This window comes from Coregonus clupeaformis, chromosome 20, assembly GCF_020615455.1.
Source record: "Coregonus clupeaformis isolate EN_2021a chromosome 20, ASM2061545v1, whole genome shotgun sequence".
NCBI lineage: Eukaryota > Metazoa > Chordata > Actinopteri > Salmoniformes > Salmonidae > Coregonus > Coregonus clupeaformis.
Window position 1 is genome coordinate 37395002 of NC_059211.1, and position 25536 is coordinate 37420537.

General features: G+C 47.6%; 2 protein-coding genes and 1 long non-coding RNA gene across 5 annotated transcripts; 1 reads left to right on the plus strand and 2 right to left on the minus strand.

Annotated features, from left to right (window-relative positions):
• Positions 1-1711: 1711 nt before the first annotated feature.
• On the minus strand, positions 1712-5631 carry mettl13 (methyltransferase 13, eEF1A lysine and N-terminal methyltransferase). Of its 2 annotated transcripts, none has more exons than XM_041839180.1 (10): positions 5228-5631; positions 4683-4955; positions 4405-4497; positions 3915-4290; positions 3599-3798; positions 3262-3451; positions 3005-3190; positions 2617-2823; positions 2335-2466; positions 1712-2166 (listed from the first exon to the last, which is right to left on the minus strand). In XM_041839180.1, the coding sequence occupies exons 1-10, from the start codon at positions 5378-5380 to the stop codon at positions 1883-1885; spliced, it is 2094 nt and encodes a 697-aa protein (XP_041695114.1). In that variant the 5' UTR covers positions 5381-5631; the 3' UTR covers positions 1712-1882. The 2 variants fall into 2 exon arrangements, with proteins under 2 accessions (XP_041695114.1, XP_045061733.1); XM_045205798.1 differs by having other exon boundaries at positions 3005-3193.
• A 133-nt stretch (positions 5632-5764) lies between these two features.
• On the plus strand, positions 5765-10908 carry LOC121532677. 2 transcript variants are annotated; one of them, XR_005994360.1, is made up of 5 exons: positions 5765-5874; positions 6218-6274; positions 6375-6419; positions 6615-6688; positions 10355-10908. It is a non-coding gene; the product is annotated as an uncharacterized LOC121532677 (long non-coding RNA). The 2 variants fall into 2 exon arrangements; XR_005994361.1 differs by lacking the exon at positions 10355-10908 and adding an exon at positions 6782-6813.
• Positions 10909-12721: 1813 nt separating this feature from the next.
• myoc (myocilin) lies at positions 12722-24241 on the minus strand. Its single transcript, XM_041839181.2, has 5 exons — positions 23413-24241; positions 17632-17697; positions 15520-15621; positions 14036-14247; positions 12722-13871 (listed from the first exon to the last, which is right to left on the minus strand). Exons 1-5 carry the CDS (start codon positions 23897-23899, stop codon positions 13299-13301), a joined length of 1440 nt encoding a protein of 479 aa, XP_041695115.1. The 5' UTR covers positions 23900-24241; the 3' UTR covers positions 12722-13298.
• Between the last annotated feature and the right edge of the window lie 1295 nt (positions 24242-25536).

Sequence of the window (25536 nt, forward strand, 5' to 3'; positions counted from 1 at the left end):
GCTGCACGATTCATCTACTGTAAATAACACGGCTGCATTCTTTGGCAGTGAGAGAGTGTGTGTGTGAGTGAGAGGCAGTGCAGTATAAAATCAGTTGTGGGTAGGGGGATCTCTATCCAAAAGATATTAGATTAAATATTTCTAAAATATCTTGAAACCAACTGTAAGCCTGAGAAAATCACTCCAGGGTTCATCATCAATAAACACCAGAGAAAAGTTTGAGAATAAAACATTATTTATTGATTGTGTTGACACTAAGTACACTGTACAAAAATATAAACACAACATTTAAAGTGTTGGTCCCATGTTTCATGAGCTAAAATAAAAGATCCCAGACATTTTCCATACGCACAAAAAAAAAATTCTCTCAAATGTTGTGCACAAATTGGTTTACATCCCTGTTAGTGAGCATTTCTCCTTTGCCAAGATAATCCATCCACCTGACAGGTGTGGCATATTAAGAATCTGATTAAAGAGCATGATCATTACACAGGTGCACCTTGTGCTGGGGACAATAAAAGGCCACTCTAAAATGTGCAGTTTGGTCACACAACACAATGCCACAGATGTCTCAAGTTTTGAGGGAGCATGCAATTGGCATGCTGACTGTAGGAATGTCCACCAGAGAATGTAATGTTAATTTCTCTACCATAATCCACCTCCAACTTCGTTTTAGAGAATTTGGCAGTACATCCAACTGGCCTCACAACCGCAGACCACGTGTAACCACACCAGCCCAGGACATCCACAACTGCCTTCTTCACCTGCAGGATCGTCTGAGACCAGCCATCTGGACAGCTAATGAAACTGTGGGTTTGCAAAACCTAATAATTTCTGCACAAACTGTCAGAAACCATCTCAGGGAAGCTCATCTGTGTGCTCGTCGTCCTCACCAGGGTCTTGACCTGACTGCAGTTCAGCATCATAACCGACTTCAGTGGGCAAATGCTCACCTTCGATGGCCACGGGCATGCTGGAGGAGAAGTGTGCTCTTCATGGATGAATCCAGGCTTCAACTGTACCGGGCAGATGTCAGACAGCGTGTATGGCGTCATGTGGGCGAGCGGTTTGGTGATGTCAACGTTGTGAAGAGAGTGCCGCATGGTGGCGGTGGGTTTATGGTATAGGCAGGCATAAGCTACAGACAACGAACACAATTGCATTTTATCGATGGCAATTTGAATGCAGAGATACCGTGACGAGATCCTGAGGCCCAATGTCATGCCACTCATCCGCCGCCACCACCTCGTGTTTCAGCATGATAATGCAAGGCCCCATGTCGCAAGGATCTGTACACAATTCCTGGAAGTTGATAATGTCACAGTTCTTCCATAGCCTGCATGCTCACCAAACATGTCACCCAATGAGCATGTTTAGGATGATCTGGATCGACGTGTAGGACAGCGTGTTCCAGTTCCTGCCAATATACAGCAACTTCGCCCAGCCATTGAAGAGGAATGGGACAACAGTCCATTGGCCACAATCAACAGCCTGATCAACTCTATGCAAAGGAGATGTGTCGCGCTGCATGAGGCAAATGGTGGCACACCATATACTAACTGGTTTCCTGATCCACACTCTTTCTTTTTTAAGGTATCTGTGACCAACAGATGCATATCTGTATTCCCAGTCATGTGAAATCCATAGTTAAGGGCCTAATGACTTTATTTAAATTGACTGATTTCCTTATATGAACTGTAACTCAGTAAAATCTTTGAAACTGTTGCGTTTATTTTTGTTCAGAATACATCTGTACGTTTTTATTTCATACAGTACAGTATACGAGTTCATCACGCATTTTGAGAATTAAAATGAAAATGATGCTTGTTCACAAAGTCCTCTTCTCCTCCTCCCCCTCTCCTTCTTCTCCCTCCCTCCTTCCTCATGCCACCTTCAGGTCCTCTAGTAGCTCAGTGATGTCTATCTGAGGGCTGCAGGTTGCTGCTCCACTGCTGTTCATGCCCAGTGATCCCTGTAGGGTCTTCCCTGCCTTCAGCAGGGTGGGTGGGACCCCTGTCTCCCCTGTTCCCCTGGAGCACAGCAGCACCTCGTTGACCTCCCCCTCGATGCCCCGGGAGAGCACATGCGGGAACACACCCCGCACACGACTCAACACACTTTTCTTCAATGCAGAGTCACGACACACCAGGTTCAACATGAACACACCTGGTTGGGAGGGGCGACAGAGACGGACAGAGGAGGGAGGGTGTAATATGGTAAGATACACCTCGATAATACCTAGGTCTACAGGCTTTGAAAAATGTAACATTTTCGATTGTGAAAATAAAGCAGGCTAGCTCCTTGAAAGACAGTTATAAAAAAGTTTTACTGAACCTTGAGGTGTCAGCAGTTTGCCAACTCTCTCCAGGAAAGCTGTATCTACAAAGGCAGGAGGAGGACAGCTCATCCCCAAACTGGGGTCCTTACTGTCCACGTCAAACATGATGACATTATACTGATGACCACCTGGACAGGTAAGAGAATAGTGTTAATCATGTGCATGCTTGTGGTTGCAAATTTGCTCTAGAAACCACCTTTTATTTTCCCCTCCCACCTTAAATGTGTATCTGCTATTTCTTCCTTATCTCCCTCTCTCCTCTCCCCCAGCCCCCTCACCTTCTCTCTCCATGTTGTTAATGCGTTCCAGTCCATCTCCCAGTGTGACAGTGAGCCTGTCATCAGGTGTGAAGCCGAACCATCCCTGAGCCACCTCCAGCACTGCTGGATCCAGCTCCACTACCTCTACCTTGGCTCCAGGTACAAAGTCCCGTAGGAACTGGGGCAGCCCTCCTCCACCCAGTCCCACCAGGAGCACTGACACGTCTACAGAGAAGTTATTGGAAACAGGATACATTTTGCGGATTCATCAGACCTGACGTGTCAAGTGACCAAACTTCCTGTAGGCAAATATAGTGGATTTGAGAAAAAGTGTCAAACACAGACTGGTATGTGGGCATAGGCACAGGGCGACTGACTTGCAGACAACGCTGGCAAACACACCTACCTTTGTGGTGGTCGGTGCCCACGCCTAGCATGGCAAGGCCAGCCACCATGACCCTGTGGTGGGCACAGCAGAGGAAGCCTTTGTCCACCTCCAGGGCGCCACCTGGTGTCTGGGAGGGGGTTGTCACAGGGGGAGGGGCAGAGGGCTTGGCTTTCCTTCTGCTCTTCTTCTTCTGAGACGAGGCTGCTGCTAAAGTTAAAGAGACGGTTAGCCACTGAACTCATCAAGAAATAAAAACTGTGCGTGTGTGTTTTCACCTGCTGCTGGGTCAGTGAGGCGGCTCTCTGACTGGACCAGTCCTTCGTTCCCCAGGAACACCAGTCTACGGTAGAGCTGACCATCCTCTCCTCTCACGTCCTCTACGGAGTACTGACCACTCAGATCACTGGTACCACGACTCACCACCTCCCTCCAACCCAGCTCACCTCCCACCGAGAGGAACGGAACCTACAGGGGGAGGGACAGGGATGGAGAGAGGGAGACATGGGGAAAATGGGTGAAGGAATGAGGGGGGGGAGATGATAGAGAAATTAGGAAAGATGTCTTTTTTTTTTTTTATTACAACCCAAAATAGAATAATCACAAATTCCCTACTTGGTGATTGGCTGGCATCCCAGGGGGGGCGAGTTCCATCACCATGGGGGAGAGCTCTGATTGGACAGCCTGCATGTCCGTATACTCCTGTTCCCTGTGCATGGCCACGACAACCAGACGTCTGAAGTTAGCGCTTGCCGCTAGTTGGCCCCGCCCCTCGGCCGAGCCGTACAGCCAATCAGACTCTCTGCCCTGAGGCACTGTGGGGGTTGAGACAGGAAGAGCCAGGTTTAGTATGCAGCCAAGCGCAGAAAGGAAAGACAAATATACCCATGTTTTTCCACCCAGGTGTGCCGACATACGACAAGTCCCTCACCTATGAAGATGGCAAAGTGGTTGGCACGGGGAACCTTGGCACCGGGGGGGCAGTCCTGTACGGTGAGGGTGTAACGGGGTCGCCCAGTGGGGGCGTGGCAGAGGGTCAGCGAGGGGGTAGAGGTGGCGTTTGTACCCGTACGGAGCCTCTGTCTCAGCATGGCGTACGCCTGGCGCTCTCTCACCACAGACAGCAGGTCTGCCACCACGGGAAGCCTCACAGGGGCCCCATCCTCCCCTTGGCACATCTCTAGGATGGGCATGGGCATTGGCTGGCGGAACTTGGTGCAAACCAACACGAAAACAGGCAGGGCGAAGGAAGAGACCTCCTGGCTCTCCGGGTCACCCAGACAATGGAGCCTCACAGCCCAGCCCACCTACATTAACATTTAAATCACTTAGAAAACGCTCTTATCCTGAGTGAATTGAATTAAAGTAGGTAAGACAACCATCTATCACTATCAATGCATGTAAAAACCTAAGCCTTTTACCTGGACGAAGTGTTCCACAGCCAGCTTGATGACACTCTCCTGGGCCAGGGTCACACAGACGTAGCGGCCTCCTATACCCAGCACACGGCCCACCTACACAAACAGATGGCATAAAGGGTTTATTGCAGGTGAATAAACTTTAAGACACATTTTACTAACAGACAATGAGATGTATACCAGAGGTGGCCAACCCTCCTGGAGTGCTACTCTATGTGCAGGGCTGCTGGCTTTGTTAAACCATGTTATAATCCCTGTCTAACTACTCCACACCAGCACACCTCAGCCAGCATCCTCCCAGCTAGAGCCCCCTCCTCCTGGGAGGCCATGGCATCCAGTGTCCCCTTGTCCAGTGCAGCCTGGTAGCTTCCGTCCTCGTAGGGCGTCTGGGTGGCATCCACTGTCTGGAAGGTCAGGTCTGGGCGCTGCTTGGCATTCTTCTGGTTCATGTGATTCACCACCGTCTCACTAATGTCAATGTTGGTCAGATGTCTGTAGCCAACGTCATACAGCTGCTCACTCAGCTCAGAGTTACCACAGCCCACCACCAAGACCTGGGAGAGACGAGACAAGCCACGCATGACTGTAAGTCGTGTTGGATAAAAGCGTCTGCTAAAGGACATATAAAAGAAGAGTCAGGTATATCAATAAATAACCCTGATAAAGTAGTCATTTGGATAGGAATTCATCCTTGCGTCATATAATACAAGACTTACATGGCTCTTCAGTAGAGACAATTTCAGCAGAAGACAAATTGACTGTGGAGTCTGACATTTTTAAGGGCATTTCCCTACATGAATGTCAGGTTGTCAGTGTACCTGCTCACCTTATCCCGAGGTTTGATGTATTTGTGCAGCACGCCACAGAGTTTGTTGTAGTCTCCATACCACTCAAAAGCCTTCTCTCCTCTCTTCTTGAAGAAGCGTTCCCAGTACTCTGCAGAACTGAACTCCTCGGCAGTGCGAGGTAGAAGACTCATTTTTGACACTTGCTAGGTTTATATCAGTACTAGCTAGCTAGCTACTTGTAAACAAACTAACGTTAGGATACTTTCGATTGGCTTTGAACAAGCTAGCTAAGATTCAGGAACTTGCAGGACATCATAACTGTCTAACGATATCAATTGGTAGATTGTCAATTGGTCCAAAAACGTATTACCAAGCTAGAAATGCTGGCATTTTCAGCTCCCAATCTTCCCCACATGGCATGTTCACCCGGACATTATTCCCAGCTGTACACAACTACATTCCGATTGGATAGCGCTGCATAGGCGGAGTTCTTAGTCTAATGCTGATTTGTTGAGATTCTTTAAAGAAGCCTGTCATTGGCTGATGCAGAGACGGATGTCTTTGCGGCCTTGCGAGTTCTGGTCCGTCGGTAATTATCTTTCGGACAACAAGAGGCTTCAACATGGCTGTCCCAACGGGGAGATCTGTGGTCTTCGTGACTGGAAACGCAAATAAACTAGAAGAGGTGGCAGAATGGTTCACATTAATCGATATTCTATGTAGAAAAGGCGTACTATGAACATTAAACGTTGCAACGTTTACTGTTTATTAGAGGCTTTACTTAGGCTCAAGCCATGGCAGTCAACCCCTGTGAAGGCATGGAAATGAATGACGGGGAATGTGGTGGTGGTGGTTTTAGATTACACCTGCACAGATCAAATGTTTTGATAGCTGTTATTAGCCGCTAAAATGAGATGGAGATATATGTGTTGTACAGAGATAACATTAACTGAGTTACAGAAGTTCAGCAGTCCGACTAAAAGTCCATGCTATTATAAAATACTGCTCCTCTGTTCTCTGACCAACAGGTGATCAGATCCTGGGGGATAAGTTTCCCTACAAACTAGTGTCCAAGAAGATTGACTGTGAGTACACCTTATCAATGGAATTACGAAGTAAACTGTTACTGAATTACAACATCTATTCTTATGTTTTCACCTGGGACTAAATTACTGTTTTCCTCAGTGCCTAAATACCAAGGTGAACCAGATGAGATCTCCATACAGAAGTGTAAGGAGGCAGCAAAACAGCTGTGACAGTTTGGACTATTATTTTTATGCTGATATTGGGTTATTCTTACCTGTTCTTTATCATGTGTTTTCATGGCCAGCAAAAACTCCCATCCATTTTATTAATGGTCTGGATTCTGATCAATTAATAGTGTTGTTCATGTACCCCCTGGTCGGTCTGTGACTCTTTTCTCAGGTGGATGGGCCAGTCATAGTGGAGGACACCTGTCTGTGTTTCAGAGCACTGTGAGGCCTACCAGGACCCTACATGTGAGTTTGCCTCTATAACCTCTCTGTAGAGCCTGTGGGATCCTCTAATATGACTCACTTATTGAAAATGAATCTATTGTTTGTTTCATGTAGAATATGGTTCCTGGATAAACTGAAGCCAGAAGGGAAGCGATGACTCATAAACTACATAGCCTTTCTTTACCATTCAGCCATCAGATTTGCCACCAATGCGCCTTATAGGACACGTCACTGCACTCTATACTCCTCTGTAAACTGGTAATCTCTGTATACCCGTCGCCCATCTTAATCTTTTATTGGCCAGTCTGAGATATGGCTTTTTCTTTGCAACTCTGCCTAGAAGGTCAGCATCCCGGAGTTGCCTCTTCACTGTTGACTTTGAGACTGGTGTTTTGCGGGTACTATTTAATGAAGCTGCCAGTTGAGGACCTGTGAGGCATCTGTTTCTCAAACTAGACACTCTAATGTATTTGTCCTCTTGCTCAGTTGTGCACCGGGGCCTCCCACTCCTCTTTCTATTCTGGTTAGAGCCAGTTTGCGCTGTTCTGTGAAGGGAGTAGAACACAGTGTTGTACGAGATCTTCAGTTTCTTGGCAATTTCTCGCATGGAATAGCCTTCATTTCTCAGAACAAGAATAGATTGACGAGTTTCAGAAGAAAGTTATTTGTTTCTGGCCATTTTGAGCCTATAATCGAACCCACAATTGCTGATGCTCCAGATACTCAACTAGTCTCAAGAAGGCCAGTTTTATTGCTTCTTTACATTTACATAATTTAGCAGACGCTCTTATCCAGAGCGACTTACAAATTGGTGCATTAAACTTATGATAGCCAGTGGGACAAACACTTTTTTTTGTGGGGGAGGGGGGGTAGAAGGATTACTTTTATACTATTCCAGGTATTCCTTAAAGAGGTAGGGTTTCAAGTGTCTCCGGAAGGTGGTCAGTGACTCCGCTGTCGTGGGGGAGCTTGTTCCACCATTGGGGTGCCAGAGCAGCGAATAGCTTTGACTAGGCTGAGCGGGAACTGTGCTTCCGTAGAGGTAGGGGGGCTAGCAGGCCAGAGGTGGATGAACGTAGTGCCCTCGTTTGGGTTTAAGATCAGAGCCTGAAGGTAAGGAGGTGCCGTTCCTCTCACAGCTCCGTAGGCAAGCACCATGGTCTTGTAGTAGATGCGAGCCTCAACTGGAAGCCAGTGGAGTGTGTGGAGGAGCGGGGTGACATGAGAGAACTTGGGAAGGTTGAACACCAGACGGGCTGCAGCATTCTGGATAAGTTGTAGGGGTTTAATGGCACAGGCAGGGAGCCCAGCCAACAGTGAGTTGCAGTAATCCAGACTGGAGATGACAAGTGCCTGGATTAGGACCTGTGCCACTTTCTGTGTAAGGTAGGGTCGTACTCTGCGAATGTTGTAGAGCATAAACCTGCAGGATCGGGTCACCGCTTTGATGTTAGCGGAGAACGACAGGGTGTTGTCCAGGGTCACGCCAAGGTTCTTTGCACTTTGGGAGGAGGACACAATGGAGTTGTCAACCGTGATGGCAAGATCATGGAGCGGGCAGTCCTTCCCCGGGAGGAAGAACAGCTCTGTCTTGCCGAGGTTCAGCTTGAGGTGGTGATCCGACATCCACACTGATATGTCTGCCAGACATGCAGAGATGCGATTCTCCACCTGGTTATCAGAAGGGGGAAAGGAGAACATGTATTGTGTGTCGTCTGCGTAGCAATGATAGGAGAGACCATGTGAGGATATAACATAGCCAAGTGACTTGGTGTATAGAGAGAATAGGAGAGGGCCTAGAACTGAGCCCTGGGGGACACCAGTGGTGAGAGCACGTGGTGCGGAGACAGGTTCTCGCCACGTCACCTGGTAGGAGTGACCTGTCAGGTAGGACACAATCCAAGAGTGAGCAGCGCCGGAGATGCCCAACTCGGAGAGGGTGGAGAGGAGGATCTGATGGTTCACAGTATCAAAGGCAGTAGATAGGTCTAGAATGATAAGAGCAGAGGAGAGAGAGTTAGCTTTAGCAGTGCGGAGAGCCTCCGTGACACAGAGAATGACCAGTCTTGAAACCTGACTGGTTTGGATCAAGAAGGTCATTCTGAGAGAAATAGCAGGAGTGTTGGCTAGAGACGGCACGCTCAAGCGTTTTGGAGAGAAAAAAAAGAAGGGATACTGGTCTGTAGTTGTTGACATCAGATGGATCGAGTGTAGGTTTTTTGAGGAGGGGTGCAACTCTCGCTCTCTTGAAGACGGAAGGGACATGGCCAGTGATCAAGGATGAGTTGATGAGCGGGGTGAGGTAAGGGAGAAGGTCTCCAGAAATGGTCTGGAGAAGAGAGGAGGGGATAGAGTCAAGCGGGCAGGTTGTTGGGCGGCCGGCCGTCACAAGTCGCAAGATTTCATCTGGAGAGAGAGGGGAGAAAGAAGTCAAAGCATAGGGTAGGGCAGTGTGAGCAGGACCAGCGGTGTCATTTGACTTAATAAATGAGGATCGGATGTCGTCAACCTTTTTTACAAAATGGTTGACGAAGTCATCCACAGAGAGGGAGGGAGGGGGAGGAGGAGGAGGATTCAGCAGGGAGGAGAAGGTGGCAAAGAGCTTCCTAGGGTTAGAGGCAAAGGCTTGAAATTTAGAGTGGTAGAAAGAGGCTTTAGCAGCGGAAACAGAGGAAGAGAATGTAGGGAGGAGGGAGTGAAAAGATGACAGGTCCGCAGGGAGTCTAGTTTTCCTCAATTTCCGCCCGGCTGCCGGAGCCCTCTTCTGTGAGCTCGCAATGAGTCGTCAAGCCACGGAGCAGGAGGGGAGGACCGAGCCGGCCGGGAGGATAGGGGACATAGAGAGTCAAAAGATGCAGAAAGGGAGGAGAGGAGGGTTGAGGAGGCAGAATCAGGAGATCGGAGGGAGAAGGATTTAGCAGAGGGAAGGGATGATAGGATGGAAGAGGAGAGAGTAGCGGGAGAGAGAGAGCGAAGGTTGCGACGGCACATTACCATCTGAGTAGGGGCAGAGTGAGTAGTGTTGGAGGAGATCAGCACAACAGTTTTCAGCTGTGCTAACATAATTGCAAAAGGGTTTTCTAATGATCAATTAGCCTTTTAAAATTATAAACTTGGATTAGCAAACACAACGTGCCATTGGAACACCGGACTGATGGTTGCTGATAATGGGCCTCTGTACGCCTATGTAGATATTCCACTAAAAATCTGCAGTTTCCAGCTACAATAGCCACTTACAACATTATCAATGTCTACACTGTATTTCTGATCAATTTGATGTTATTTCAATGGACAAAAAAATTGCTTTTCTTTTGAAAACAAGGACATTTCTAAGTGACCCCAAACTTTTGAACGTTAGTGTACATGCTTTTTATCTGAACTGTTTTGGGTCACACTGTAGAGCCTAGAGGCCCCAGAGACTTTGGATGGGACCCCTGTTTCCAGCCGGACTGATAGGACAAAACATAAGGAGGACTTAATGCAGGACATTTATTTTACTAGCAAGAGTCTGGGTTTATGCATCACACTTTACCTGTCTTTATTGGACCACTAGGGGGCAGCAAAAGTCTATTTGTATGTTATGTCCATCTGCTTGACGGAAACTAACGATAGTGATTATTCCCAGTTTCACTGATAATTGTAAATTATCTCTCTCTCTTCTCTGCTCTCTCTCTCTCATCCATGTAGTTGTGCTGAGCTACCCAAGGAGGTGAAGAACACCATTTCCCATCGGTATCGCGCTCTGGCAGCCATGTCTGAATAATTCTCCTCTCAGGACAACGGCACACCAGACAGCAAGAAGAAGAAACACAGCGATTAACCCCTGATCTAGCATCTGATTACCATTAGAGGGATACAAAATCTGACCCTGTATCAGTGGTTGGGGCAACTTCTACCTACTCCGATTTATGGGTCTCAGAGTCTGAGCCAACCAATCAAACAGCTGCGACGTTGAAAGTTGAATTTAGATATTGTTGCTTCAGATAGTGCTTTCAAAAAGTATTCACACCGATTTGACTTTTTGCACATTTTGGTGTGTTACACATGGGATTAAAATTGGAAAAAAATTGTCAACGATCTACACAAAATACTCAATGTCTAAGTGGAAGATTTTTTTTACAAATGTTACAATTTATGAAACCCAAAACACTAATAAATCTTGATTTGATAAGTATTCAACCCCCTGAGTCATTACATGTTAGAATCACCGTTGGCAGCGATTACAGCTGTGAGTCTGGGGAAGTTTCTAAGAGCTTTGCACACCTGGATTGTACAATATTTGCAAATTATTGTAAATCAATTTTTTAAAGCTCTGTCAAGTTTGTTGTTGATCATTGCTAGACAGCCATTTTCAAGTCTTGCCATAGATTTTCAAGCCGATTTAAGTCAAAACTGTAACAAGGCCACTCCGGAACATTAAATGTTGACTTGGTAAGCAACTCCAGTGTATATTTGGCCTTGTGTTTTAGATTATTGTCCTGAAAATATGTTGAGTGGTACTGTCGTGTTCAGGACAAAGTTAATTTCTTTGCCACATTTTTTGCAGTTTTACTTTAATGCCTTATTGTAAGCAGGATGCATGTTTTGGAATATTTTTTATTTTGTACTGGCTTCCTTCTTTTCACTCTATCATTTAGGTTAGTGTTGTGGAGTAGCTACAATGTTGTTGATCCATCCTCAGTTTTCTGCCTTCACAGCCATTAAACTCTTGAACTGTTTTAAAGTCACTATTGGCCTCATGGTGAAATCCCTGAGCGGTTTCCTTCCTCTCCGGCAACTGAGTTAGGAAGGACGCCTGTATCTTTGTAGTGACTGGGTGTATTGATAAACCATCCAAAGTGTAATTAATAACTTCTCCATGCTCAAAGGGATATTCAATATCTGCTTTTTTATATTTACCCATCTACCAATAGGTGCCCCTTGCGAGGCATTGGAAAACCTCCCTGGTCTTTGTGTTTCAATCTGTTTTTGAAATTCACTGCACGACTGAGGGACCTTACAGATCATTTTATGTGTGGGGTGCAGAGATGAGGTAGTCATTCAAAAAGGATGTTAAAAACGTACCTTCAGGCTCTGATCAGTCCCTACACCCAAACGAGGGCATTGCGTTCAACCACCTCTGGCCTGCTGGCTCCCCTACCTCTGCGGAAGCATAGTTCCCGCTCAGCCCAGTCAAAACTGTTCGCTGCTCTGGCACCCCAATGGTGGAACAAGCTCCCTCACGACGCCAGGACAGCGGAGTCACTCACCACCTTCCGGAGACATTTGAAACCCCACCTCTTTAAGAAATACCTGGGATAGGATAAAGTAATCCTTCTACCCCCCCTTACCCCAACCCACCCCCCCCCCACCCAATTTTTTTTATAAAAAATAAATAATGAGAAAATAAAACATTAACAGATAATAATAAATATAAAAAATATATACATATTGTAAAGTGGTTGTCCCACTAGCTAGAAGGTGAATGCACCAATTTGTAAGTCGCTCTGGATAAGAGCGTCTGCTAAATGACGTAAATGTAAATGTAAATGTAATTATTGCACACAGAGTGAGACATGCAACTTACAATGTGACTTGTTAAGCACATTTTTACTCTTGAACTTATTTACGCTTGCCATAACAAAGGGGTTGAATACAATATTGACTCAAGACATTTCAGCTTTTAATTTGTAATGAATTTGTACACATTTCTAAAAACATTATTCCACTTTGACATTATGGGGTATTGTGTGTAGGCCAGCGACACAAAATCTAAATTTAATCAATTTTAAATTCAGGCTGTAACACAACAAAATGTGGAAAAAGTCAAGGGGTGTGAATACTTTCTGAAGGCACGGTATCTGCTTTCCTTAAACTGAAAGAACTCAAGATGTATTGTGTCCTTTGTCCAACCTGGATTATGTGGGTTTTAAGAACACAGACTTTTTGCTTTCTAAAGTGCAGACTCCAAACCAAGACTATACTCATACTGTATGTGTGATTTGTTACTGAGGCAGGTTCTGTGAGCGTGTGTGGAGTGCCCCAAGAGGAGTGGATAATAAACTATAAACATTGTTTAGAATAGATAACCTTTATTAGACCTCGGTATGAATTTGTACATCATTTAATATAGAGAAGTACAATGCACAGGAACATGCAATATTTCAATACGTGCTGAGCTAGAGAGAGCAGCAAGTTTGTCCCTGAACATAATTAGTTTTATACACAGTACACACATTAGACCTTTTATGATCACGGTTGTTTGAGAGCAGTAGACTTGATAATGTTGGCTTTGCCCCCAATCCACTTCTCAAAACTATACATGAAACACAATAAAAGCACTACTCTGATGACCAAACAGTAGACAACTAATTCCTCTATAAACATATTTGTGGACCGTGCCACGGCAAATGCCTTTCCACTGAAACAAGATACCTGCAGAGGGTTCCATTCATAATGCAATTTGCTAGAAAAATCTTAAATCTCAATCACTATTGTGGCCAGTTACGGTAACTACTAGGCCAATGCATTGATGAAGGTGGTGAATAACACTAACAACTTACTACCACACTAGTTGCTCTAAAGCTGTCAGTCTTTAAAGGACAGACAAGAGAAAGTCTTTGGTTTGTATGAAGAGGCCTCCTCAGCTCCTCTACTGGCGGCCCAGCCTGACGTCGTAGGACACAATGTGGAAGTTGTCCCAGGCGAAGAGCTTCCTCTGGGCATGGTTGTAGTCCACCATGCTGTTGTATCGGTACTTATTCCTGAAGGGTAGAGCCACCTCCTTTCCCTGGCCTGTAGCTGTGTCAAACATAAAGTTGATGGTGGTGTTGGGAGCCGTGTAGCTGGCCACTGTGTACAGACGACCACAGATGACGAAGGCGTTAGCCACGCTGGTCTTCCTGATGCTGGTCTCCCAGCTCCTCTTCACTGCCAGGCTGTGTGGGTCCAGCTGGGACACCACTATGGCTCCTTTAGCCTTGTTGGTGCTGTAGACAGCCCACAGGCCCTTCTCGTCCACCCCCAGGTCCACATCGGTGTAGCCACCCCAGGAATAGGGGAACTGGCCGTGGAAGCCGGCGTGGGGCAGGTCTCGGCGGGCGGCGATGCTCTCAGACGCCAGGTCGTACCTCAGCAGGGTGCGGCTGCGGCGGCGCTGGTAGTACAGAGAGCCACGGTACAGAGTTGCTCCTGTACTCTCCACTGGCTCCGGCAACAGCAACACCTTGTAATAGATCATGATAATACATTCTGGTCAATGGTCACCCTTTACATTATACCTCAATATGTTATCATGGTTAAGTTAAGGGTTGGTTAGGGAGAAGGTAATCTGATCCTAGATCTGTGGTTAAGGTTTGCCTCTAGGACTATCCCATGCCAGTCACCCACCTTGGAGGGGAAGCCTTTAGAGAGCTGATCCATGTCTTCGTAACCAAAGAGCTGTCTGACCTCTGACCCCACTGTATCAATGCGCCACACCATCTTCCCTCCATAGGGCGCCACAGCTTCTGGGTCCTGCATCCACACCCCGTATTTACCAGCTATACTGTCAGCCTTACGATGGGACACTGGCTCACCTATTGATATCAACTCCCCACAACCTGGGAGAGAGGAGGGGGGAGGGAGAGAGAGAGGGCAGTTAGAGAGATTAAGAGAGAGAAGGGGTGATGGGGGGCAGTTAGAGGGACAGGGTTTTTAGAGGTGTCAGGGGTGAGGACACTACTTTAGACTATTGAGATGCACCCTGTAAGATATATATATATATATATATATATATATATAGAGAGAGAGAGAGAGAAAGAGAGAGAGAGAGAGAGAGAGAGAGAGAGAGAGAGAGAGAGCGCACGAGAGAGAGAGAGAGAGGGGGAAGAGGTGTGTGTAGAGATGATCTGTAGTAAATCATGTTGTTGGATAGGGGGATGGAGGGAATAAGTCATGGCTGCTGAAAGATATGAGAGATGATAATTTGTCATTAGAGACAGATAGTAGGTCTACAGCGTGTTGGTTTGACATACCTGATGAGTGTGTGTGTGTGGTACAGAGTTAGTACAGCAGCAGCTGATCAGATGCAGGAAGGAATCCTCCACCACAAGTCTCTCACTCAGAGAATGATCAGGCTGCTGTATATTTACCATTTCCTAAAATACCTTTAGGATATTCAAGACAGAATGGTGTGTGTGAGGCACATAAGGGGGGTCGGGGGGGGTTAGGGTGTATCTCTGGATGTAAGGTTAAATATAAAGGTGTTACAGGCACAGCCATCACTGATGTGAACTATTCCAGCACACACATTCATAATAATAATAATAATATGCCATTTAGCAGACGCTTTTATCCAAAGCGACTTACAGTCATGCGTGCATACATTTTATTTTTATTTTTTTGTGTATGGGTGGTCCCGGGGATCGAACCCACTGCCTTGGCGTTACAAGCGCCGTGCCCTACCAGCTGAGCTACAGAGGACCATATTCTTCTCAGCATGTTTATTTTTTTGACGTTTGTCTTTTTCAAGATGTGACAGAAACGGCAACAGAAATGTGCCAAGGTAAACGTGTATGATGGAGATAATCTTATCATAGATGTGCCACTCAGTGTGTTCAGAGAGCTTCAATGGATCTCACTCCCTGTCAGGCACTAAATATACAAACCCATGCAGTCTCTTATGCTCTGGTGTTGGTATTTGCCCTGATATTTGCCTTGATATTGCCCTGGTATTCTGTGGGTTCGCTGTACAGGGGTGGTGGTGGTGGGGGTGGGTCTGGGGGGTTACTGTGCAATAATAATGGGGCTGTTGGGACCGCGTCAGGTTAATTAACAATTTGATATTCCAGGTGTGTGTTCAGGACAGCTGTGTGTTCAGGTGTGTGTCTCACCTGTGCTGTCCTCTGGGCCCTCGGGAATAGGAGCAGGAATCTCAGTCACCTCAGCCTTCAACTCCTGGAACCCTGCATTACCACCATACTGCCAAGCTGGGTCTGGAGGGGGGTCATTATTGGACAATGCTAAACGATTGTCCAATAATGATCCTCTTTGATTGTGCAAGGACACAGGAACTGCCGAAACTGCTCAGCATTCATTCATTCCTGAGGAGGTCACCAACAAAGAGCTACAATGAAACTCTATGACATTGGTGATGCTGGCCCGAACAAACCTTGGACCATTGTCCTGGCACATAATGGCTACATTTACAGAGAGGATAGCTTTACTACAAATAAGCGGTTCTGGAAGTGCACCAGTTAAGATCAGTACAAGTGCAAAGGTCACATCACCCTCACAGCCGGGCGTATCACCAAGATGGTGGGAGAACACAACCATGCCATGTACGGATCGGAGATTGTAGAGGGTTGGCTGGTTTTGAAGGAGGAACTGGAGACCCTGACGTGTGAATGCCTGTTCGGCAGTTGTGTTTTTGTTTTGTCTGAGTAAGCCCTGGCCTTTTTAACAGGAGGACCTACAGAACAACCAGGCGCCCCTGTACCGACCCTCTCCGACCTGCTCCTCCCCGAGAGCTACGGTGGCCCGGCGAGTGGAGAGCTGTTCCTCCAGCATGACAGTGGACCAGGACCAGAAAGGTTTCTTATCTTCACAATGACATGCAACGTGGATTTCCTGTGCCAGTCCCCATCCTGGTGTGTAGATGGATCATTCAAAGCAGCCCCACCTTTGTTTCAGCAGTTGTACAGCATTTCGGGGCTGCGACAGTCAACCGTGATTCCAGCAGCCTATATGTTACTGCCCTATAATTCTGAGGCAAGCATCAACAATTAGCATACTATTGATGTTGTATGAAGGGTTCATAAAACATAATTCTTTACAGCAATGTTGAGTTGATCATGCAATTAATCTTATGCCTATATATTTAATATTTGTTAGGCTTTTTACACTCTTGTGTTGGAGGCACTGAGGAGCTTGAGATGAAACCAGACTCTATCATGACTGACTTAGCACCAGTAGCTATGAAGGTTTCAAGAGGTACAAATTCGGGGTTCCTTCTTCCATCTGAGCCAGAACTTTTGGCGGTACATGGAAGACTAATTTATCCAGAGCCATGACGAGCTGGTATCAAGGTACCGCAGTGACCCCACCTTCGCCCTCCACCTCAAGATACTCCCTGCGCTTGCATTTGTCCACCTGGCTGATGTGGAGAGAAGGAGGAGCTGATATTACCCACATACTCTGAGGGCCGGGAGCTGCACGATGTTGTGTGGCACTTTGAGTTCAGATTCATTAGGCCCTGGAGATCATCTCCAGGAGAAGTCACCAGAAGAGCTTCGGCATTTGCCATAGGTATGTTTTGTTAAAACGTACCTATAGACCTAATATTTATTATTATGACAGTATTAAAGCATTGCACGGTGTCTAATGTCTCTACGTATATTTCAGAAATGTGGAAATACTACGATGCTGTCAAGCAGCAAGACTTTGTGAAGACCAACAATCCACTGGACACACAGTGGTTGAATCAAAACATTTTCCACGTCATTTCAGTCTGTTCCCAGTGGGAAGGCACTGGAGGACTAGCATCAGGCCTTCAGGGATCTTGTTGGTGCCACACACCCCACGGTTCTGGAGTTCATCGATGCCCTGCGACAACAAAAGGCTCTGACTGAACCTCAACTAGAGCAGTACTTCGCTGGCAACCTACCATCACCAGAGAGAGTCTGCACTAGCCAGGAGAAGATAAAGCGGCTTGTGGGGGACTACCACAATCCACCCCTGATAGATTACCTGCGACACATTGCTGACACATTCCAGCTGCAGGTGGGATGACTGCATCAAACCAAGACTCATTCAAAGACAGAGCATCTCCTGGCACATCTGTCCATGACACTGGACTGGACACTGTCTTCATGGCCTAACTGCTCTACTTTTATTGGAGGTCCTATTCTTTTACTTTTTTATTAGGCTATATTCATTCTGTTGAAATAAGATATGTACGCGAACATGCAAACACACACTCAGTGGTTTTACAGAAGACGCCATACCTCTCAGGCTGCCAGTGTCCCATTGTCTTCCAGGTCTGGAAACCAGGTGAGAGAGAACACCAGCACCTGCAAATACATACTGGATTTAGTATCACACACAATGGTCACACTGACTGACGGCACCAACCCTGACTATTCAATGACCATTGAGGCCAGAGCGGCCCACATCAGCCAGCCATGGGGTATATCTGTGTGTGTGTGCTGGGAGGGGGGTCTCTGGCAATACTACTGACAGCAGGGAATGTAAGCAGAGAAAAAAAACACTCCTGAGTGGATTCCCAGCTATTGTGGAGTCTGCCGGACTGTTGGACGCGCACGCGCGCACGCACGCACGCACGCACGCACCCACCCACACACACACACCCACACACCCACACACCCACACACACACACACACACACACACACACACACACACACACACACACACACACACACACACACACACACACACACACACACACACACACACACACACAGAGACACACACAGACACACACAAAACCTTCAGTCTTGGAGCCCCTCCGCCACCTGCCCTGCTGCCACAGATAGCGATTCCTCATACCAGTTTAGTTCAACTGGAACAACGCCAAACACTCCCCCAAGCCTCACCAATCACTCCCCATCCCATCTGCTCCATACCCTCTCCCGCTCCCTTCAGCCCCTCAGACAATCATTACAATTGATAGTTTCTTCAGACATGTTGATAAACAGCAGCTGTGACTGATCTACAACAGCGATGGATGCTAATGTGTTAATGTGTTTACAGCCTTGTAATTTACATTTACATTTACGTCATTTAGCAGACGCTCTTATCCAGAGCGACTTACAAATTGGTGCATTCACCTTATAGCCAGTGGGATAACCACTTTACAATATGTTTTTTTATTTTTATTTATAATGTTTTTTTGGGGGTAGAAGGATTACTTTATCCTATCCCAGGTATTCCTTAAAGAGGTGGGGTTTCAAATGTCTCCGGAAGGTGGTGAGTGACTCCGCTGTCCTGGCGTCGTGAGGGAGCTTGTTCCACCATTGGGGTGCCAGAGCAGCGAACAGTTTTGACTGGGCTGAGTGGGAACTATGCTTCCGCAGAGGAAGGGGAGCCAGCAGGCCAGAGGTGGATGAACGCAATGCCCTCGTTTGGGTGTAGGGACTGATCAGAGCCTGAAGGTACAGAGGTGCCGATCCCCTCACAGCTCCATAGGCAAGCACCATGGTCTTGTAACAGATGCGAGCTTCAAGTGGAGTGTGCGGAGGAGCGGGGTGACGTGAGAGAACTTGGGAAGGTTGAACACCAGACGGGCTGCGGCATTCTGGATGAGTTGTAGGGGTTTAATGGCACAGGCAGGGAGCCCAGCCAACAGCGAGTTGCAGTAATCCAGACGGGAGATGACAAGTGCCTGGATTAGGACCTGTGCCGCTTCCTGTGTAAGGCAGGGTCGTACTCTCCGAATGTTGTAGAGCATGAACCTGCAGGATCGGGTCACCGCCTTGATGTTAGCGGAGAACGACAGGGTGTTGTCCAGGGTCACGCCAAGGCTCTTCGCACTCTGGGAGGAGGACACAACGGAGTTGTCAACCGTGATGGCGAGATCATGGAACGGGCAGTCCTTCCCCGGGAGGAAGAGCAGCTCCGTCTTGCCAGGGTTCAGCTTGAGGTGGTGATCCGTCATCCATACTGATATGTCTGCCAGACATGCAGAGATGCGATTCGCCACCTGGTTATCAGAAGGGGGGAAAGGAGAAGATTAGTTGTGTATCGTCAGCGTAGCAATGATAGGAGAGGCCATGTGAGGATATGACAGAGCCAAGTGACTTGGTGTATAGGGAGAATAGGAGAGGGCCTAGAACTGAGCCCTGGGGGACACCAGTGGTGAGAGCACGTGGTGCGGAGACAGCTTCTCGCCACGCCACTTGGTAGGAGCGACCGGTCAGGTAGGACGCAATCCAGGAGTGAGCCGCGCCGGAGATGCCCAGCTCGGAGAGGGTGGAGAGGAGGATCTGATGGTTCACAGTATCAAAGGCAGCAGACAGGTCTAGAAGGACAAGAGCAGAGGAGAGAGAGTTAGCTTTAGCAGTGCGGAGAGCCTCCGTGACACAGAGAAGAGCAGTCTCAGTTGAATGACCAGTCCTGAAACCTGACTGGTTTGGATCAAGAAGGTCATTCTGAGAGAGATAGCAAGAGAGTTGGCTAAAGACGGCACGCTCAATAGTTTTGGAAAGAAAAGAAAGAAGGGATACTGGTCTGTAGTTGTTGACATCAGTGGGATCGAGTGTTGGTTTTTTGAGAAGGGGTGCAACTCTCGCTCTCTTGAAGACGGAAGGGACATAGCCAGCGGTCAAGGATGAGTTGATCAGCGAGGTGAGGTAGGGGAGAAGGTCACCGGAGATGGTCTGGAGAAGAGAGGAGGGGATGGGGTCAAGCGGGCAGGTTGTTGGGCGGCCTGTAATGGTACAATGCATGTGTGTGTGTGCACGTGCATGTGTGTGAAGAGTTTACAGGCTCCTAATGAGCCAAAATGATGCAGCACATGTTAGTCTTAGCATCTGGAAGCTGATATTGATTTCCTCTTTTGATGGAGAGGGGAGGTGAGGTTGGGGTAAAGTTGAATGAGAAGGAGGAGGAGAGGTGTGGGATTTGAAGGGGGGAGACCAGGGCTACGTTCAATAGGCACAATACAGAAGAAAGGGGTTTTGAAATGGAGGAAGTACAGCCTGAACTTGCCCAATGAGAATGTCCATTATCGTTTGCTTCTGTTCATGCCTTGTATGGCCAGGGTCAAGGATGCTTTCTGGGTGGATGAGTATGGGGAGAGGAGGCTGGTGGGGTGAGAGGGGTAAGGGAGGGTGAGGGGGAGAGTCTTGCTTCCCTGAACTACATAAGTGTTCCCAGAGGGCCAGGTCATTCATAATCTCAGGTAAACAAGTGCATATTGTTCATGTGTGTGTGTGTTATGTGTGATGGCGCAAATCCGGCAGAACATCAAGACCCCCAGACTGAAACACCAAAACATATGAACACACACACATGCATGCTCTCTGAGGACAGCCCAATCAGCCCTTCTAACCATGTGCTATTAGAGTTATTAGAGCTGAGAGGAAATAAAAGGCTCTTATTTGGTTGAAGGCTGCTCTGCTCTGCCTCCCTCAGTCTCAGTCTCAGAGCACGTGTCAGTCCACCTGAATGTTGCTGTGTAGCAGAGCTGTTGTTCTTGGATGCAGTCATGCTCACCATGGGTCTCTTGGCTTGGCTGCTGTTGATAACATCTATTCTACAACAAAGGTGTCTTTTCATAACCCATTAGAAAACTAACGTAACAAAATATATTTAGGCAGAGGTGAGTCAGTCGCTACAGATGTTTTTTAAACCAATATGAAACCCACTTCATATTTCAGACACAATGTTCACCTGGTTCACCATCAGAAACAACCTCATCTTCTAGATGCCTAATTCTGACTGACCAGCCCTAGCTACCCACTATTTAACCAGTAAGTCCCATTGAGTTAAACAATAAAAGGAGACATTAATAAAGCATGGCCTGTTATAGGGCCAGAGAGGTGTTTTAATCTTACCTAGTAAAGAGCCCACAGTATTTGAACTGGTCCAGTAAAGCTGAGCTCTATCAGCTGAGATCAGCTGGGGATTTCTGTTGTGTTTGTTGAGCGGACGGCTGTTAAAACCAGGAACCCCTTTACCATACCTCAACACACATATGCGAGCACACGCACATGCACACACTTCCACAGCAATTGCAGTGTTTCCCCTAGGATTTGTTTTGGTAGCGGTGGCAAAGGTAGGGGGGATTTTTTTGTATAATGACTGAGAGAAGGCTACTTCTGGTGACTTTTTAAAAGGACATTCTACTCCAAAATGCATGAACATTTAATTATGTTCACACCATCTGATATTTAACTGATGCCCACCACTGCACTGTAGGGAGATTGTGAGGAGCAAGCGGTGGCTGTGTGCTCATGGCTCTCATTTGAGCCACTGTTGAATCAGTTTGCTACAAATATAGTTGTAACTTGTCACTCTGATCTTAAAAGGATAGTGCAAGATTTTGGCAACTAAGCCCTTTTTCTACTTACCCAGGGTCAGATTAACTCATGGATACCATTTTATGTCTCTGCGTGCAGTTTGAAGGAATTTGAAGGTAGTTTCGCGAGCCATTGCTAAATAGTGTTAGCGCAATGACTGGAAGTCTATGGGAACAGCTCGCATGCTATGTATCTATGAGTTCATCTGAATCCGAGTAAGTCGAAAAATGGCTTAATTGCCAACATTTCGCAATATCCCTTTAAAAACGTGTCTTGAAAGAAATATTGAACGTTTATTTTATTTTGTCATATTTTTGGGAGTGGCAGCACCGCTGCTCAATTAATATAGGGGAAACACTGTAATTGTTTTACTTTTTACTCCTCTCTTCCCTTTGTCATGTTTCCTTCTCTCTGGCTGTGATTTGTTTTCCGTATGCCCGTCCCCTGGGTGTGTGTCCCCATTTGTATGGAGCTGTATGGTGCTCCCCCAGCGTTTTCTCTGTATGTTTTAGCCTGCAGGTGCTTACAGGAGGATCTAACCAGATGCCACAGTGCCATGCAGGGAAATATATGAACTCCTTTTAGGGCTGTAGTGCAATAGGTCTGCTCCAATAGGGCTGCTTCAATACGGCTGACCAGTAGGGCTGCTCCAATAGGGCTGCTCCAATAGGGCTGCTTCAATACGGCTGACCAGTAGGGCTGCTCCAATAGGGCTGCTCCAATAGGGCTGCTTCAATATGGCTGACCAATAGGGCTGCTCCAATAGGGCTGCTTCAATATGGCTGACCAATAGGGCTGCTCCAATAGGGCTGCTTCAATACGGCTGACCAATAGGGCTGCTCCAATAGGGCTGCTTCAATACGGCTGTTCCAATAGGTCTGCTCCAATAGGGCTGCTCCAATAGGGCTGCTTCAATACGGCTGTTCCAATAGGTCTGCTCCAATAGGGCTGCTCCAATAGGTCTGTTCCAATAGGTCTGCTCCAATAGGGCTGCTCCAATAGGGCTGCTTCAATACAGCTGACCAGTAGGGCTGCTCCAATAGGGCTGCTCCAATAGGGCTGCTCCAATAGGGCTGCTCCAATAGGGCTGCTCTGGAATAATGGGATAGGGAGGTGGTGTATGGGACGTTGGGAAAGGCGGATTTACGGTTGAAGGCAATCTCAGTTTTACAAGACACACACACACACACACACCGACAGAGGGGAGCGTCATCAAACCTAAGGTGAGATGGAGGTGAGACTGAACTTCCCCCTACATTACACCCCGCCGGGTAATGTAGGAGGAAGTTCAGGGAAGCACCATCATAGGGAAGGCTCTGGTCGTAACCCTGTCCTCTAGAACCTTCTCCCTCCCTTTGCGCCTTAAAACAGACCGATAGCTGAGAAACCTGACCCTACTTCTGCATCCTTGCTTGTGTTGCCCAAACACAGACATGCACACCCACACACCCACCCACCCATACACAGGTCTGTGGCATCCACTATGTTACAGGAAAGAGCCTCATCATTGAGTGTGTGCGTCACATTTCTACTCAGCTCTTCCAGTTAACGCAGAATCTCCTGACTCACTATAAAACCACAAGACACTTGATCTGCAGCAAAAATAGGTCTTCTAGAGGGAATAGAGAACACTTGCAGTTACAACACAGTCTGTCTTTAACGTTTGCACCACTTAATCAGGAATCTTATGAACTTTCCGACCCTAGTAGAAAAGCGAACAGACAGAGAGAATGTTGTTACTCACCTCCAGCAGGTCGCAGACCACTGTCCTGTAGCGGGACGCTGGGTGGCACCAGAGGGGGTTGTGGGTAGCAGGGTCTGCTCTTCAGTCTCTCCGTCTCTCTCCTCATCTCCTCCATCCTCCTCTGAAGCTCCTCCACATCTCTCTCCAGACGCTCCTTCTCTCCCTGCAGCAGGATCCTCTCTCCCATAGCCTGGGTCAGAGCCTCCTGGAGACCAGCCTGGGACTGGGACCCAGCCCCAGGACCCCCTATCTCCCCTCCAGTCAGCCTGGCCACCAATACCTCCAGCAGGCTGAGTCTAGCCTTGAGCCCCTCCATCTCTGGTCCTCCAGAGACTGTAGGGGAGCAGCTGGTCTCGCTGGGGCTGGGCACGGTGAAGGTGTACTGGCAGTGCCCGCTGCGGTCATTCCCCCTCCAGAGAGTGGCACGGTCCTGCCCCTCACTGTACCCCAGCAGACAGAACACACACAGGCTAAGCAGCAGCCACATGGTGGATACAAACAGCTACACACACAGATGTAGACTAGATGTGGTTCTTCTGCTCTCTCACGCTCTCGGTCTCTTCAGGGTCTCTCTTCCACCACTCTGTGTTTCAGCCCTTCTTCCTCTAGCTGTGGTAATTGCCCCTTCTATCTCTTCACCTAGTTCTTGCTCAATTGTATTTTTCCTTGTTTCTTATTCTTCTTTATTTCCCCAATGTGTTACAGCAGATTGTTGTTCTTATTCTCCGATTAGTCTGTCTGTCTCTCTTCTCTCTGTTCTGGTCTGTTTGTTTCTCAGGTCAGGGTCCCCAGGTCTCTGAGTCCCTCTCAACAGCTCAGGGATATTTATACAATCTGGGAAGGAGAGAGAGGAAAGAGAGGAGGTGAGCAGGGAGAGAGGGAGGGAGGAGAGGAAAGAAAGAGGGGGGGAGAGAAAAGGCGGGAGAGATGGGAGGGGTGAGATACTGTGTGATTTGGGGATTGTCTCAACAACAAAAACATTCCAGCGCCCTAGGACTGTTTGTGTGTTTGCACGTGCATGCTGGTGTATGCATGCATGTGTGGGTGTGCGTGTGCACATGCAAAGAGGGTAAGCAAGGAGAGACTACAGGCTTGCTCTCACTTTCCCATCTATTGATGTTTCTATATCCAGTAGCACTCTCTGCCAGCTATGACAGGGCTGGACTATCTGTAGCTATGTGTGGTGTTTGATCCAGGGGGATAGGGGGGCATGGCAGGGGAGTCTCCACAGGGATGGGAGGGGTAGCTGGGCCTTGGGGGATTGAGTTACCATCCCATAAAGACGGAGAGCCCCAGCAGGGTGCCAAAATGTGATGCAAGCAGACAATTGTTTTGTCATGAGAGAGACTGATCACTACAGGACACCTTACTCATGCTGTCCGGATTCCAACCGCAAGTAGGAAGGGCTAGAGTTTTGAGTCTGGATTACTTGTGTGTGCACATGTGTGTGCACGTGCATGAGCGTGTCTGTGTGTGCGTGTTCACCAGGTGCTTTTCCACTCAGCCACCAGGTTTAAATCTGTAGTTTAATATAACACAAGCCAAAAAAACACACCTGCTCTAGACCTTTATATCCCTCTCTCTCCCTCCTTCTCTATCTCCCTCTCCCTGTCAATCCCTCAGTCTTTCACAGAATAACAGACACGCACAGCCACTGCCCACCAGACTGAACTCTCTCTTTCCCTCATGTGATGCATTGTTTTATGATCCCTTGTTTGTTTTCAGAGAGGGATGAAAGAGCAGCATGTTTACTCTCTGAAACAGAGCCCAGAGCCCAGGGAGTCGAAGGGGCGAGAGGAAGGGGGAGGGAGTGGGGGATAGAGGGAGAGGGGAAGAGTAGTGGAGTGTGGGAGAGGTGGGGCCAAAGGTTAGAGTGTTGAGAGAAGTTAATGGCAATTGGTGGGAGAGGGTTAGAGGGGCGAGAGGTCAACAAATTGAGCTCACAAGACTAGAACACATACATACACGCACACCCTGGAGGAGTCTGAGAAATGGGGTCAGGGGTCATATAGCTCAATTGGTACATCAGTCAGGAAGGCTGGCATTGAAATACTCTCCTCCACAAAGCTCTCTCTCTCCCTCTCAGGCAGGTTGGTACAGGCCAGCTCTGTTTCTAATGGCAGG

Bases quoted from the DNA above. Each gene is read 5' to 3' on its own strand.
- myoc (XM_041839181.2), bottom strand. From the start codon at position 23,899: ATGTGGCTGCTGCTTAGCCTGTGTGTGTTCTGTCTGCTGGGGTACAGT. The intron at 15,622-17,631 runs GTATGGCGTCTT...ACCCCCCTCCAG, and splicing joins GGACACTGGCAGCCTGAGAG to ACCCAGCTTGGCAGTATGGT. The intron at 13,872-14,035 runs GTGGGTGACTGG...ATCTATTACAAG, and splicing joins CTAAAGGCTTCCCCTCCAAG to GTGTTGCTGTTGCCGGAGCC.
- mettl13 (XM_045205798.1), bottom strand. From the start codon at position 5,380: ATGAGTCTTCTACCTCGCACTGCCGAGGAGTTCAGTTCTGCAGAGTAC. The intron at 4,291-4,404 runs GTAAAAGGCTTA...ATGTTAATGTAG, and splicing joins CTGTGGAACACTTCGTCCAG to GTGGGCTGGGCTGTGAGGCT. The intron at 3,799-3,914 runs GTGAGGGACTTG...CAACCCCCACAG, and splicing joins CCACTTTGCCATCTTCATAG to TGCCTCAGGGCAGAGAGTCT.